Below are 15,005 nucleotides of genomic sequence, written 5' to 3' on the forward strand. Positions count from 1 at the left end.
TTCTTTAAGAAAATGCGGTTTGAAGACTTAATATGGGAGCAGATGGCTCGATAAGCTTTACATTTTGTAGCATCCATGCATTTTGGCTCTGTGAGTGAATGTGGGCGACAGAGTGTGTGTGGATTTGTGGTTTGTGTGAGCATGTACTTGAACATACTGTCTGTGTGGGTGGTTGTTTGTGTGTGTGTGTGTGTGTGTGTGTGTTCACTTTTAATATCTACAGGGCGCAAGTTGTCAACAGAAAAATACAAAAGGAAAAATACTGAGTGCTTTGGAGTGAATCCACCTGAGTTTACATGTATGAATTCAAACTTAAATTCCCGCTGTGTTTTTTCCCGCTCAGGCGCAACGATGAGGTGACCCACATAAAGATCCAGAACTCAGGCGACTACTACGACCTGTACGGGGGCGAGAAGTTTGCCACGCTGGCTGAGCTGGTGCAGTATTACACCGAACAACAGGATCTGCTGCGCGAGAGGAACGGCCATGTCATTGAGCTCAAGTACCCACTCAACTGCAAGGACCCCACCTCCGAGAGGTGCTGACAAACTCACAAACTAACTCCCACACATGCACATAAGCTCACGTTTACATACAGCGAAGGCAAACAGACACAAATATACATAAAACTTATCCAAGGTTAGCCTAATATGTTGCTCTTTTATCTAAACTCGTTACAACTGCATGGAAGTCTTGACCACAGCTATCTTTACTCTAACAGCTTCAGGGGTGTTGAACTGTGGACTCAGACTCATCCTGCCACAAGCAGCTGCGAAACCACCTGAGAAATGTTATTAGTCTAGGTGTCAGTGCAGTTACTGTATCCTGTCATGTTTGTGAGGCATTTTCACCCTACAAAGAACAGAAATCTGGACAAAATATTGAATTCTTGTCATTTCTTGAGTTTAATTTGAGGCATGAAAATTGTTGTAAATTTAATATTACATTTTAAAGTTGTGTGTCATCATGATGCATTTCCGGTATTTTGAACCTAAAGAGGGAGTTTTGAGGTCAGTGTAGAAATGCAGTAAAAATCTGGAGGGAGATGCCTTTAATGCCAGTCCATTTGGTGGTTGGACATATAAAGATAACAAACTTAAGTCACATTATATCACGAGTTTAATATTAAGAAGGTAATTTATTATTAATAGCAGAGCAAATTAGGGCAGATCCCCTTAACCTCATGAATGGAGCTTTTTGGACTGGGTAAACTTAACATCGTAATATTAATACAAATATTTTTCTCTTTTTCATAAACTATGCACTCTTATGGATAACACTGGAAGAATATAATGTACCGGCAAATGTCTTTGTAGCTCTGTTTTGGTTATGTGGTTCTTTCACTGCTAAGTGGAGTGGGACATTCTATTCACTAACTAGTTACTTGCATTGTGTGTGCAATGCAAGTACAATTGCATGCTATAGCCAGAAAGGAGGCTGATGATGGTGCTGAAACCACACAAAAATAGTCAAGTTTTGGGTTTTAACACTAAGTTAGCTACCGTAGCTAAGAGGAACCGCAGACATCAATGATTCTCACATTATACCCAAAGTAGTCTTCGATCCACATAAAAAAACTGAATACAGCTTTACTCAAATTGTAAAAAAAAAAATAACATGCAGTTTGTTCAGAATCATCAATTGAAACAACAGAATTTGAAAGACATTAATACAATATGATCACCGCGGTGCAGTTTCATTGTGCAATGATATTAATATTGAAGTGAAATTGAAATTAAAAAAATGAATTGAAATTTATGTTGAATTATTGTCCAGTCCTACATTACCAGCAAGTGAGGTTTTTAATAGAACAGCAACAGGAGAAAATCAGCCATGAGTTAATTAGCTGCATACCAATACACATGTGTTTAAACCCACCATTTGAAGGGATGATACATTATGCTGTACACATGCCCTCCCACACATTACATCCAGATGCACTTCACAACCACATGTGTAAATAGTGGCATTTTCCCAAATGCATCTTCAAACAAACTTAGTGGGTGGTTTTGCTCTTTTTGTTTATGTGCACCAAGTATCCACACGCTAACATCCTTCCAGAGAGTATACACAGGTTGGACGCAGCTATACACTTTACACCTACACACTGGAAGACTTAGGCAGCTGGTGTGTTAATGCCAGGAATCCATGCGTGTACTCGCATGTATACAGGAAGCAATTTAGAAAGCTACATGCTCATATTTATATCATCACTTTCAAATAAAGACTTTTTAAATGTGTTTAGTATCATCTTGTGCTCACCAGGTTATGTAAATTTTCTTTATCTGCACATTGTGATATCCATATGTCAACTTCTATTTAGGTTTAAGAACGACTTGTGATCTATGGGTTTGGTTTATGTGGTTTTTCCATTCTACATACGTCTCTTGTCGGAGCCTCTTACACGTTCATGCTCACCACACAGGAAAAAAAAACGCGTGCATGCAAGTTTTTCATCTTAACATCAGCAGCTGAGTGAGGCTGCAACAATGTGAAAGACGCTTTCATTATTGAGTAGGAGTTTACATACAGACATTATGTTGAACCCTAAAGCTACAATATCAGCCTTTTTCCCTTGAGGGGGGAAGGGTAGTGATCATGTAGTCAAGTTTCAGTCACAGCACTTGTGACTTGTCTTTCTACCTTGAAACAGCATCTAGCCTGAAGCTGAGCCTCTCGGCCTCCACTCCACAGGAGTTAGAGAGGCAGAGGATGAATGCAGCCTGATGTGAATGCTGATGTTCACTGTATTTTTGAATAGGTATTGTCAGGTTTGAGTAGATTGCATGTTTTAATTTGTTGTCTTTTTGTTGTTGTGAGTGATCCGTAGCTGTTAGCTTCACTGTGATACAGTGCTTGCTGACAGATACAGCAAGCTAAGGTGACATGATGCTCACAGTAAATGGTTGTGACACAGAATGTCCTTGAAATTATTATAATCAGTTTGTTTTACAATAACAATGTGTCAAATGACAATGTGAAAACAACCTGGTGGTGATGAACCGGCAAAGTATTATCACCTGAATCTGAAGCTCCCCTCGGCTTCATTGTTTAGCTGTAGTTAGTCGACCAAATGAGCAGTCTATCTCGAGTACAGACCAAAAACAGATTTAAAAGTGAGTGAATATATTGTAGGTTTATTTTTATCAGGTGGACAAAAACTTTACTCCAACTGAATGCTTATGTTAATGTCCATAACTGCTGTTCTGAGTATGTTTTATTATATAATTATTTGTTCATTTTTATTTTGATTGATTGCCATGTATATCTTTCAAGCTGTGGGTTTGCACGTTCAGTCATTCAGTCAGTGTGTCATTATTGTGTATGTATTTATGAGCTGGTGTAACATTCTGTTCTCTCACTCCTCTGCAGGTGGTACCACGGGCACCTGTCCGGGCGAGACGCAGAGAAGCTCCTCACAGAGAAAGGCAAAGCCGGCAGCTTCCTGGTACGGGAGAGCCAGAGTAAACCAGGTGACTTCGTCCTCTCAGTTCTCACCAATGAGGAGAAACACGAGAACGTGGACCGCAAGACCAAGGTCACCCACGTTATGATACGCTACCAGGTAAGGTAACTGTGTCAGGCAGCCTGCATTCATAACTCAAACTACCTCTACATACAGTTTGAGTCGTATGTTTTTAAGCAAGTCATGATTCATTTTTGCACTCTGGGATCTCCTCAGACCAGCTGTTTCTGAAGTTGAACTGTTGATGTTTGTCTCCAGCATGATGGTAAATATGACGTGGGAGGCGGTGAGAGGTTCGACACCCTGGCTGACCTGGTGGATCACTACAAGAAGAACCCCATGGTGGAGAAAAGTGGCATCGTAGTGCACCTCAAACAGGTATGGAAGAAAAAACAAACGGTAGCATCCAAACTGGAGAGTCTTTGACATACAGTGAGCATAGATAATTGTTGCAATATGCAAACTTGAAGTTGTTATTTTCATATTTGAAGACTCATTTTGCTTTGTTGATTAGTTTAATTTCCTTTCCCAATGTGACAACGACAGCCCTTTAACGCCACAAGGATAAACGCGGCCAACATTGAGAACCGGGTACGAGAGCTAAATAAAGTAGCAGACAACTCTGAGAAACCCAAGCAAGGATTCTGGGAAGAGTTTGAGGTATGTAGTCTCAAAACTGTCAGCACCTTTTAAAAAAAAAAAAAAAAAAAAAGAAAGAAAGAAAGAAATGGGAGAAATTCATGTCTTAGCTTTATTAAATGAGGCTCCAGTATAATATGTCCAGTATGTATAAATGTCATCTTCAAGTGTTTTAAAAGATTAATTACAATACATCTCATGCAAAAATAGAATTCAGTTTTAATAATTTTGATTGCTTTCCTACTTTAACTGGTAACATACATCACACAGTAGTTTCCCCAACAGTAATTTGTCACTTGCATAGATGTCATATCAAATGTCATCTTATAGGTCATTTGTTTCTTTCAATATTCAGCAGTTTCATGTCTGTTTGTGTTCTATCTATTTATCTGAGCTTATACCTGTGTTATTTTGCTGGTCAGTTATTTGTTTTCTTGTCTATCAAGGGAAATTCAAATGCATTTATGCTGCCTAACCTTTGAGCAATGATGCTGGTTGAAGCTGAGGCTCTTATGTTCATCCAACTGACAGATCTTTAATGTGAATCATTTCTATTGTGTTATTTTAGGCTGTGAGTCATTCTTTGCTATTCACAGGTTTTTACAGTTTGTTTGTGTATAAGATCATAGTTACTAATCAGTGTCTGGTTGTTGGTTTTCCTGCTTCTAGGCTACAGTATTTATTGAGATGGTAACCATTTTTAAATGAATATAAATTACTTACTCCTACCTGTATTGAAGTGTGTGGGTGACATAATATTTTAAACATAAAGATGTATACTGTATACAGCCTTACAGATGGGCTACACAAGCTGAGTTATCAAATTCATAAAACAGTGCAATCAAGATATTAACTGGTCTATGTGGGTTTGCGTTAATATGCAACTTTAGAGAAATTCTTTAATTGCATGACATATTCTGTCCTGAGGAGATTAACCAATCTGAAAGAAGTGCTTTGGAGCTCTTACATAACCTTGGAGTATTTGAGGGAAACTCCATGCTGAAACGCTTCCTCTTCATGCAGTTTTCCTGTTCTTGCACACCAGGGTGACCCCTACTGTATTAAAAGACCATTACAACGTTCATACACAGAGCACTCAAGGGTCCCTGTGAAGTAAACGAACAAAAGTTAACATTCAGTGTTACTCACTAAAGTGCATCTCCCAAACCTATAACCTATTCTAAATCCAGCATTGTTTACATCCGTGTTTACTGGCTAGTATATTTTTGGAATATTTGACACCTGTTAATCAGTGGAATAGTGTGAAACAAATGGCAGTAGAATGTTTACTGTGTCATGAGTTCTGCTACAGGGAACCTTTAAATGATATCTAAATATGCTTGTGTCTAATATGAATGAATGACCTCAGCTTACCACATGTATTAGAGTGGATCTTCGTTTGTTTGGAACTTCCTGGAAATGTCTCATATTTTAGTCATTCTCCTTTTTTCTTTTGTCGTCAACTTTCAGGTACTTCAGCAGCAGGAGTGCAAACTGCTGTATCCCCGGAAAGAAGGCCAGAAACCAGAAAACAAGAGTAAAAACAGATACAAGAATATCCTCCCCTGTAAGTCTCACAGCAACCTGCCATTTCCTGTCTCTCCAACTTCCTGTGGAAAGAATGACACAAATAGACACTAGACAAAGTAGAGGGCTCAGCAGTGTGTGAATGTCTTGTTTTCATAGCTCACAGCCTATCAATTGATAATATGTGTGGAAATAAAACATACAGTGTGATCTCAGGATACTGTAGACGCTTTGTTGCACATTAATGACAGTTTGACTTTTTTCAGTTGACACAACTCGGGTTGAAATCAAGGAAACAGATCCAGATGTTCCTGGTTCAGACTACATCAATGCTAACTACATCAGAGTAAGTCTCGGCATGATACAAAGCCATTTATCAACAACTGTAGCTCGCTGAAAGATAGCAGCAACACTCAACATTCAGCAAATGCTCCTCGAACTGCGAACTGTCATCTCAGTGTCAAAATTATTCATTCACTGTGTTATTGCCCCCAATGTGCAGAGTATGCGTGAAGAGGGTCGCCACATGGATGAGGACAAAGTCTTCATCGCCACTCAAGGATGCCTACAGAATACGGTCAACGACTTCTGGAAAATGGTCTATCAGGAGAACACACACGTCATCGTCATGACCACGAAGGAGGTGGAGCGAGGACGGGTGAGGGATCGCTGAGTATGATAACTAGCCTGAGTCCACATGTTGATTCTGATGAATGGTGATGGAAACGCAGTTCACGATTCAGTCTGACATCAGGCAGTCTGTATGTCTTTATGTGAAACTAGAAAGGTAAATTAATGAAGTAGAAATGGTACCAGAAATCTATTATATTTACAAGGCAAGTCACTTATTTTTCCCTTTCCAGACCTTTTTTGTTTGATTTATGTAGCATTTACTCCTGTTCTCTATGATCTCAAGATTGCACTCATTTGAGCTGATTGCTTTTGATTGATTGCAGTGATTGAGACCTATGAACTGAGGTGTATCCTCTGATGGGAGATTTCAGAGCGTGACCGAAATACCTCACATCTGTAACATACTTTGAAGACCAACTACCCTCTAAAGAAAGATAAAGAAAAAGAAGAAAGCTTGGGAAAAAAGTTTGACAAAAAATTGTTCTGATTCAGTGATGCAGTATCAACTCCTATTGGTGACCTTCACAAATCTGCATTGCTCTAACTGCCTGTCAACCATTTTGTTTCTGCATTTTCAGTTGGAAGACAGCATTTGATGGCATTAGCTGATTCTGAGAGAGACGGGCAGATATGTGTAGTAGGGATGATGGTTGTGTGTGTGAGGGAGACGGCTGACAAGGATAGTATGACAGTTAAGCTGATTGTAAAGCTGCTTGAGATGAGCTGGCTCTTTCGATTGTCTAATACCCACCACCCTCCCTCTCCTCTCTCCATCTTCCTCTCTGTTTTTCTTGCGATTTAGAACAAGTGTGTCCGTTACTGGCCCGACCTCCACGGCACCAAAGAGTTTGGGAAGGTGCTGGTGAGGAACGTGGATGAGCGGCCTGCACAAGACTACGTCCTGAGAAAGCTGGAGGTGACCCGTCTGGACCGGGTAGGGAAAATAGTGTGCTCAATCAGAGCTGACCCACTGACCTGGGTTCGCATTATCTGATCCCTCTCTCTCTCTCTCTCTCTCTCTCTCTCTGTCACACACACACACACACACAGACAATCCTACAGTAGGTGCTTGTGCTCACAGCAGGAGTGAGCACAAAGTGAGGCACATATATTGAAAAAGCAGATTGCATAAGTGCATGAAGCCTTATTTCTTGTTTTCTTGCACTGAAACCTAAAATAAAAAAAACACAGTCTCAGAATTATCTTTTCCTAGATTAATACAATAAGTAGCAAATTAACACTAATAATATTGTCTCCAAATGGATGCTCCTGTCTGCTCTTAATGTTTGTGTTCAGGTAAATTACAGCTAAGCAGAAGAAAGTCAAAGTCACTTGTTCATTAATAGTTCACACCCTCTCATCACTGCCGATCTGCTTTTAAAGCACGAGATTAAAGCGGACAGAGAAGTCTGGCGAGTCCACTGTAAGAAATTAGTGACAGAATCCACAGTCATCATTTTGCAGAAAAGTATATCCCAGCATTCAGAGCCACTCATTTTTGCTAGTGTAATTGCGAGATGAGTTTCAGTAACAAAGACCTCCATTGAAGAGCAGAGAATGCAGTACAGCATTAGTTCCAATATAGAGTTTGAATTTTGTACTGACTGTGATTGAAACATAGCTACTTGATTTAGTTAAAGCAAACTGCTGAAGCATCATATTGGCTTTGGCTGAACTTTCGAAGTCATGCAAGGAATGAGGCTGTTGCTCAAGCCTCTTAATGAACACCGTAGAGCCAGTATGGACAGGAGAGAGGAGGAGGGAGGCACATCAGAATATATGATACATTAGCTGAAGTCAGCATGATCAAATCTGCTGTTATTTTCTCGCAGAAGGAGCCTCTGAGATACATCTGGCACTTCCAGTACCTGAGCTGGCCGGACCACGGGGTGCCCAATGAGCCTGGCGGTGTCCTCTGGTTCCTAGAGGAAGTCAACCGCACCCAGAGTACCATTCCAGACACTGGCCCCATTGTCGTCCACTGCAGGTACGACCAGCCAGGAAAGAACACAATTTTACAGTATGACACTCAGAGTTTAGATGAGAGAGACTGTGATTGGACCATAAGTGTGCATTGACCCATGGGTCACTACAGAGTTTTTTTTTTTTATTCTCCATAATGACTCCCATGAAATAGTGAACTTTGGAACACCTGAAACAAAAACAGTATGAAATTAGGATTTTATGAAATATTATTTCACTTGGCCACTTGGGTGCGCTATAATTAAGGCTCAAACCGCTGGCAAAACAACACCAGTATAACTAATAACACATGGTCACTGTCAACCAACCACCTTATCTCCTTTTCTCATCACATGAATGTGCCAAGCTCAGTGGCCCTCTGTCCCTCACAGAGACATGATTATTGCTGGTACAAACAAACACCTAATTGAACTTCAACCTCCATGTTTTCCACTTGCAACTTTATTTACTTTCGCTAACTGTTAGATAAAACTCAGCTTACTCCACATGCTTTACTTACATTGATCCGTTTTCCTAACAAATGAGGTCAGCGTGACCACTAACTTGATAGGAGAAGATATTTGAAATGGAACGTCTGTTCTTCTGCAGACAGGTTGTGCTCTTTGTCTAAATATAACCCAAAATTAAAGTGTGGGGTTTGATGAATATTGCTAACTGACATGTGAAGATGGTGACTACCTCCAATTTCCCTCTGTGGTACACAGAGAGTAGTTTATCTTAAAAGTCTTGTCGTCATCAGGAGTGCGCTGACTCACCACCACTCTCTCACTTTGTGGACTGTCAGAAATGATCACAGTTTTGTGTCATTTCTTTCATTGTAATATTTATTTTGCAACAGGCAGGTGGCTTCCACTCTCAGAAATGCTGATAGCAAATAAATTTTGCAATAGATTTGTCCATTGGGTGTCCTTATGTGTATTTCAACATATGTACACTGGCAGAAAACACGCAGTGCATCAACAACAAAGATGAGTTGGCTGCTGATAAATAAATGATTTTATTGAGGGGAAAATACTGAGATGAGATGAGCTGTGCGTCGATTTTTCACCAGGACATTGATGCTTAATTTCTTACAGTGGAGTAATTACACATTGTCTCACTTTCACTCTGTTGTCCCCACAGTGCAGGCATCGGCAGGACAGGCACCATCATCGTCATTGACATCCTTATTGACATCATTAACCGCCAAGGTGGGAGGCTCAGATTAGTAACTGACATTCTGGGCTTTTTTGTACATTAAAACTGCATCTCTGCTAACTTTCTCATCTGTCCGTCCGTGTGTGTTCCAGGGCTAGATTGTGACATCGACATCCCTAAGACCATCCAGAGGGTTCGGCAGCAGAGGTCGGGCATGGTGCAGACTGAGGCCCAGTACAAGTTCATCTACATGGCTGTGCAGCAGTATATAGACACGGCTCAGAAGAGACTGGAGGAGGAGCAGGTACTGCGCCAGAGTTGGCGTCACAGCGGCTTCCGAAGGACAGATTAAAATACATCACATAACACTTTTTGAAACAGTAATGAAAGCTTTGAAATATTTATGGAAAGCCTATTAGAAGGCCAGTGCTGTGTGTTATGTTGTGACAGCTATAGCAGTGAGGCAACCAGCAGAATGGTAACTCAGTAAGTCTCCAAAGTGCTTAATGCTGTCTGGGACTGTTTCAAGTTAAATTCAGATCTCAGAGGCAGCACAGTTTGTGAGGGCTCTGTTAATGATCCTCTCCTCTGAACTCCATCTGCATCTTGTCGTGTTGTCCCTCTGCAGAGGAATAAAATGAAGGAAAGGGAATATTCCAATATCAAATATCCCCAGGTGACCAACTCAAGATCCAAATCCAACATGGCATCCTCACGGTCTTCTTCTGTGTGAGTACAACACATAACGTGATGATAATCAGAGAACCACAGCAAAAAATAGCTTGGTCGTTATCTTTGTGTGTTGTCGTAGGTTGACGAATGATGACTCGTCGAGCGTGTATGAGAATATAAACTTTAAAAGCCCTCAGACGTCTTTCAGCAGCAACACCAGGAGGTAAAACCATCGCTGTGGACCGCCACGTCTTTCTGTCTGCCTCTTTGTAAGTACTTTGTCAAATTCACTCTGCACAGTTTGCATTTCACTCTGTACTGTGGTAAAACACATTAAGCCACTTATGTTTCAAACTTCAAACTCTCTCTGCAAACCGAACAAACGGTAGGGGGGTGGAGCTCAAGTTGTAAACGCACATGTAAGCTTCCCTTAGCCCATTCACTGGCATGAAGATGCACATGAAATACACAGTCTTACTGATAAAGCAGCAATATGACAAGATATGTGCGACAAGTCCCTGAAGGCAAGAATGGAGATGCAACCTAGCAAACATGGATGTAGACAGTTCAGGACTTGCAAATCGTTTATGTGGAAGGAAATGAACTGAACTCCACTTGAGTGATTTTGTGCTGTTAAAACTTTTACACTGACACAAGAGTTTCTTCCAGTGAGTCAAATCTATTTTGTTAAGTGTTATGTTCTCTTTTATTAAGGTTCAAATTACAGGGTGTCCAGGAGCGGCTGAGCTCCATTTTAAGAACACTTGAGCTTCCCTTAAAGCAACAAAAGATTTAATTTAGGTTCAAATTATAATCAACCTCTCACAGACCCCCTCTTTTCTCTCTCATAGTGATTAATGAAGCAGAGAGGGAACCCGACAGTGTTAAAGGAAGTGAGCTGTTGCATTGGTTTGGGGTCATAATCACAAGACATACTGAACAGTGTTTTAATCACCAGTGGATGTAAAATACACATTTTTGTGAGAAGTTCTTTGTGTTTTTAAAAAACGCTTAAATAATAGCACTAAAACATGTAGATTAGAGCCCTTCATGATTAAAACCTTTCTTTAAATTTAGATATCTTCTTTGAGGTCCTTTTAAAAATGTGTTGGTCAAAGTCATACTGTATATAGGGCACATGTGAGCACTGACAAAAACAACCTTCACCAGTTTTGAACTACAAATATTGTACATCCCAATGCAGAAGTGGTATCTTTTCAGGAAGTTTAGTCAACAACAAAGACATGTGGACCAAATGAACTCAAACGGCACATGTTGTATTTCAGACTGTTTGTATGTGAACAAAAAGACCTTTCAAATCCACAGTCAGATGAACACAGTGCTGTGTGTGCTCTGTCTCACCTGGGAGGTGGAGAGAACCCTGAACAAATGCTGCTTTTAGCTCCATATCATGAATCACATCAGATCGCAGAGGCCATGATTCAAAGTGACACCAGCCATTAACTCCTCTTGTCTGCTTGTCTGTTGGTGTTTCCTTCAGTTTCAGCGGAGGTGTCGCTTTGTCAGCGCCTGAAAATCCCTCGAGGGATCGTGTTGCTGTGACTGCACCCCACATCTGTGGACCCTGCGTGGGCTGAAGGTGGCGAGCTGATCCCTCTCCTGCTGAACCTCTCTGTCTGGAGTCAAACTTTACCCTCCTTAGCGAGGAGGACTCACTCTCACTCAGGACCCTTGTCCTTCCCCCTTTCCCCCCCCCATCGCTCCAGCCTCTCCCTCTCTTAACCAGCGCAAGTGCCTTGTCACAGGATGTGTCTGTAATCTAGCCTCCCTAAACTTGCTGTTACATATGTTCTATTCCAAATCTTGGAAACCCAACTACAAAAGAGAATCAGCTTCATCAGTTCCTTGGGTTGATGGATGTTAAGCAGCCCCGGCCTGAAGTGAACAGAATTGTATGGGACCCAGGAAGAGGTCAGAGCTAAGCTGTTTGTCGGCTCATTGTCAGAAATCTTCGCTACCCATCTTTCTTTGTCTTTGCTGGCTGTTATTTGAACTTTTTGGTGGTGTTTTGTCTCTCCAGCTGTGGTGGTTATTAACGTGGCTGCTGACTGATAGTGGGAGCAGTTGTGTAACATGTGAGGCACACGGAGGGCAAGCAAGCCCTCTTTTCAGCAAATTTTGACATACTTTCATTACTTTCAGTTGTAAATGTGGTCCCATTTTGAGTGCTAACTGAATCAAATTTACTTTTAGTCTGTTTTTTCTGTTTGATGAGCTTGTTTTCATTATTTCTTGGTGTTTTTTTGATATTGTTGGTATATAATTATACACATATATAAAGGAACATTGTGGTGAAAGAGATCATGTTCAAGCACAATAGTGCAGGGAGCATCCCCAGCACTCCTTTTCATGTACCATTATAGTAATAGTAGTTTGACAGAGTACAGGTGGAGGGGATTCCTGAATGGGTGGTTAGAGTTGAGCTTGGCTGTCCGCCATGTCTCAACGTCGTTTGACTGGCTGTCCTCGTTAATCAGCAGGTCTGACGCGGCTCAACATCTGTTGGAGGAGATCGTCACAAGGAAACAAGGGAAAGAGGGAGATTACAGTGGGCCAGATGGCCATCTGCCTGTGATTGAAGAATAGATTTGTCTCCAAAAAGTAATTTAGAAGATGGCCATAATCCAGGCTTGATGATAGTGGGGCGAGTAAGCCGGTGTCATTGATGTGACGAGGAAGACAGCGGTGCTGTGGAGCCCTGAGCCCTCAGCACTGTCTGGCAGATTGTTGGCTATTTTAGGCCACCAGGATCAGCACCAAAATATCCCTCTCATTCAAGTGCAGATACGGTGGTGAAATCTGACTTTGCTCATTTAAGATGTAATGACTAAATTGAACTGAATAACTTAAAAAATAATGTCTCTCAAAAGGGGAAGATGATAATGTGTGTTCAGTGTACTTTTAAAGATTTTAAAGTATCAGATAAACCACAAAGCAGCACTTGTGTGTTGTGTTTATGCGTAGACCATTCCTTTTTCTACTATGCGAGTCAGGGAGACTCTCAGGCTGGACTCATCTTCTTCTCTTTTGTCAAAAATTGGCCAGTTTCTGCATCTGCAGCTCGTGATTCTTTAGAAACCCGATTTACAAAACAGCTAATTTTAATCTCTCTAATGCACTGGAGTAACAGTATTGAATATACTGTAATTAGATACTGTTGACCTTGTGGGGAATAATAAATTAAAGTAAAAATATAATCCGCAACAGCCATATCGTCCTATCTGATGACTGAGTTCTGTCTTTCAAAGGCTCACAGGAGTCATTTTATTAAGGTGTCAGTACATCAGTGGAAGCTTTGAAGCTTTGTGTGTCTCGTGGTTTCACTTCCTCATCCGTCAGTGTAAGTTTTCCCAGAGGATATAAATTGTTGCCAAGGTATGTAAATGGCTGATTTTTTTTTTAAATGTGAATAAACACAATGTTTTATGAAATGAGTGGCATCGATTCCGTGTCGGCGAAGGCCTGTGTGCTACAAGTATGCTGCACTTCATTTGAAGCTGAATGTCTGAATCCGTCTGCTTTTTCCTATCGCTCTTTTCCCATCTGAACTGTGATCTTTGTCCGAAGATTGAGAAGCAACTTTCATCTTTTTGTTTCTGTGTTTCTGAATCATGTTGCGCAGTGGATAATTTTGATTTGTATTGTATTTTACTTTGCCTCTGTGGGTCAGATATTTTTTTATGATATGGTGACACATCGATACTTGAAAGTGTGAAACTGCTGAATCTTTGGCCTCAGGCTGTGTGTGGATGTCCTTTGGCTGTGCAAGTATTTTTGTTAGTGCACTAGATTTTTGCTGTCGCTGTTTTTTTTGTTTTTTTCTTGTTGTTTCATTTCATTTTGTTGATATGTTTCAAAATGTATTTCTAATTGATTGTTTTATCCGCATTTTGTATTGTGTCTGAATTATTATTATTATTATTATTATTATTGTTATCATCATTATCATTATGAATGTTATTATTATTGGTGTAATTTCACCATCAAGAAGTAAATTCTGGCTCTGAGTTGAACCAGTACACATGGAGGTATGCAGTAGTTACACAGCATTTTCTTTCTGCTTGTCCTCTCACATTTACTTGAACATGATGTCGATGTCTTTTTGTTTTGATTCCCTGTTCCTCAGTTGCTCACAGTTTGCCTGAGGTTAGTGTACTTAGTGCTCCCATGTTGTTCACTGGAGACTTTCCTCTTCTCGCACTGGCTCTGCCCAGATGCTTTTTGTGCTGTATAGGCTCCTACTGCTAATGCAATGAGCTGCCAGAAATGGCATTAAAATGGTTTATTCTATAGTTTAATAAAATCTATGATGGCACTATTTAAAGTTACACATGAATTTTTGCTTTTCTGTTGTGAGCCTGGAAATGGTTTTCTAATTGGGGAAGGACACTGACAGTCTCTTCCATTCCATTTCTGGAATTTGTGTCTTAGATTTGAGGAAATGTCAGTCCAAGAAACAAGCTTTCTGTATATTTGACTGTTTTGCCTCCAGGTTGTTTCCTCGTAGTGGAGGAGCAGCAGAAGACAGCGTGCATGTGTTTGTGTTGGATGTTAATATTGCTCAATGAACACAAGTTAACTGATATTAATAACGAAAAGCAAGGCAGGAAACGATCCAGAAAAACAGCAATTCCACCCATAACGACAGATTATTTCATGGCTGAATTGCCAGATTGTGATATTGTGCTTTATAACTCACGATAAAGCAAAAGATGGCGAGCAAGAATGATGCGTTTGAAATTAGTGCTGTTTTAACTGTTATTTTCATTTTCGCACATGAGCTGCATAAAGGCTTCAATAAAACATTTTAATGTAGCCGCTGTTTACAAGGAAATAGGCTGTTTATTGCGCTTTATTGGAGTGAAGGAAAAACAAATTGACAGCTCTTTTTTAGTTTAAATGCCCTAGAGAAAAAATGACAAACTAA

At 40.5% G+C, this 15,005-nt stretch overlaps 1 protein-coding gene across 2 annotated transcripts in view; it reads left to right on the forward strand.

The window, feature by feature from the left end:
* Window positions 1-14,406, forward strand: part of ptpn11b (protein tyrosine phosphatase non-receptor type 11b) — a 34,738-nt gene extending 20,332 nt beyond the window's left edge. For both annotated transcript variants that reach the window (XM_046397904.1, XM_046397905.1), the window contains exons 3-16: window positions 344-538; window positions 3,373-3,565; window positions 3,725-3,844; window positions 4,013-4,126; window positions 5,576-5,672; window positions 5,899-5,978; window positions 6,135-6,290; window positions 7,068-7,199; window positions 8,098-8,252; window positions 9,371-9,438; window positions 9,538-9,689; window positions 10,014-10,114; window positions 10,197-10,326; window positions 11,559-14,406. In XM_046397904.1, the coding sequence (XP_046253860.1) occupies window positions 344-538; window positions 3,373-3,565; window positions 3,725-3,844; window positions 4,013-4,126; window positions 5,576-5,672; window positions 5,899-5,978; window positions 6,135-6,290; window positions 7,068-7,199; window positions 8,098-8,252; window positions 9,371-9,438; window positions 9,538-9,689; window positions 10,014-10,114; window positions 10,197-10,284 (1,651 nt within the window). In that variant the 3' untranslated portion in view covers window positions 10,285-10,326; window positions 11,559-14,406. The remainder of the gene's footprint in view (window positions 1-343; window positions 539-3,372; window positions 3,566-3,724; window positions 3,845-4,012; window positions 4,127-5,575; window positions 5,673-5,898; window positions 5,979-6,134; window positions 6,291-7,067; window positions 7,200-8,097; window positions 8,253-9,370; window positions 9,439-9,537; window positions 9,690-10,013; window positions 10,115-10,196; window positions 10,327-11,558) is intronic.
* Window positions 14,407-15,005: the final 599 nt, after the last annotated feature.

Source organism: Scatophagus argus, chromosome 8, assembly GCF_020382885.2.
Source record: "Scatophagus argus isolate fScaArg1 chromosome 8, fScaArg1.pri, whole genome shotgun sequence".
Lineage (NCBI taxonomy): Eukaryota > Metazoa > Chordata > Actinopteri > Scatophagidae > Scatophagus > Scatophagus argus.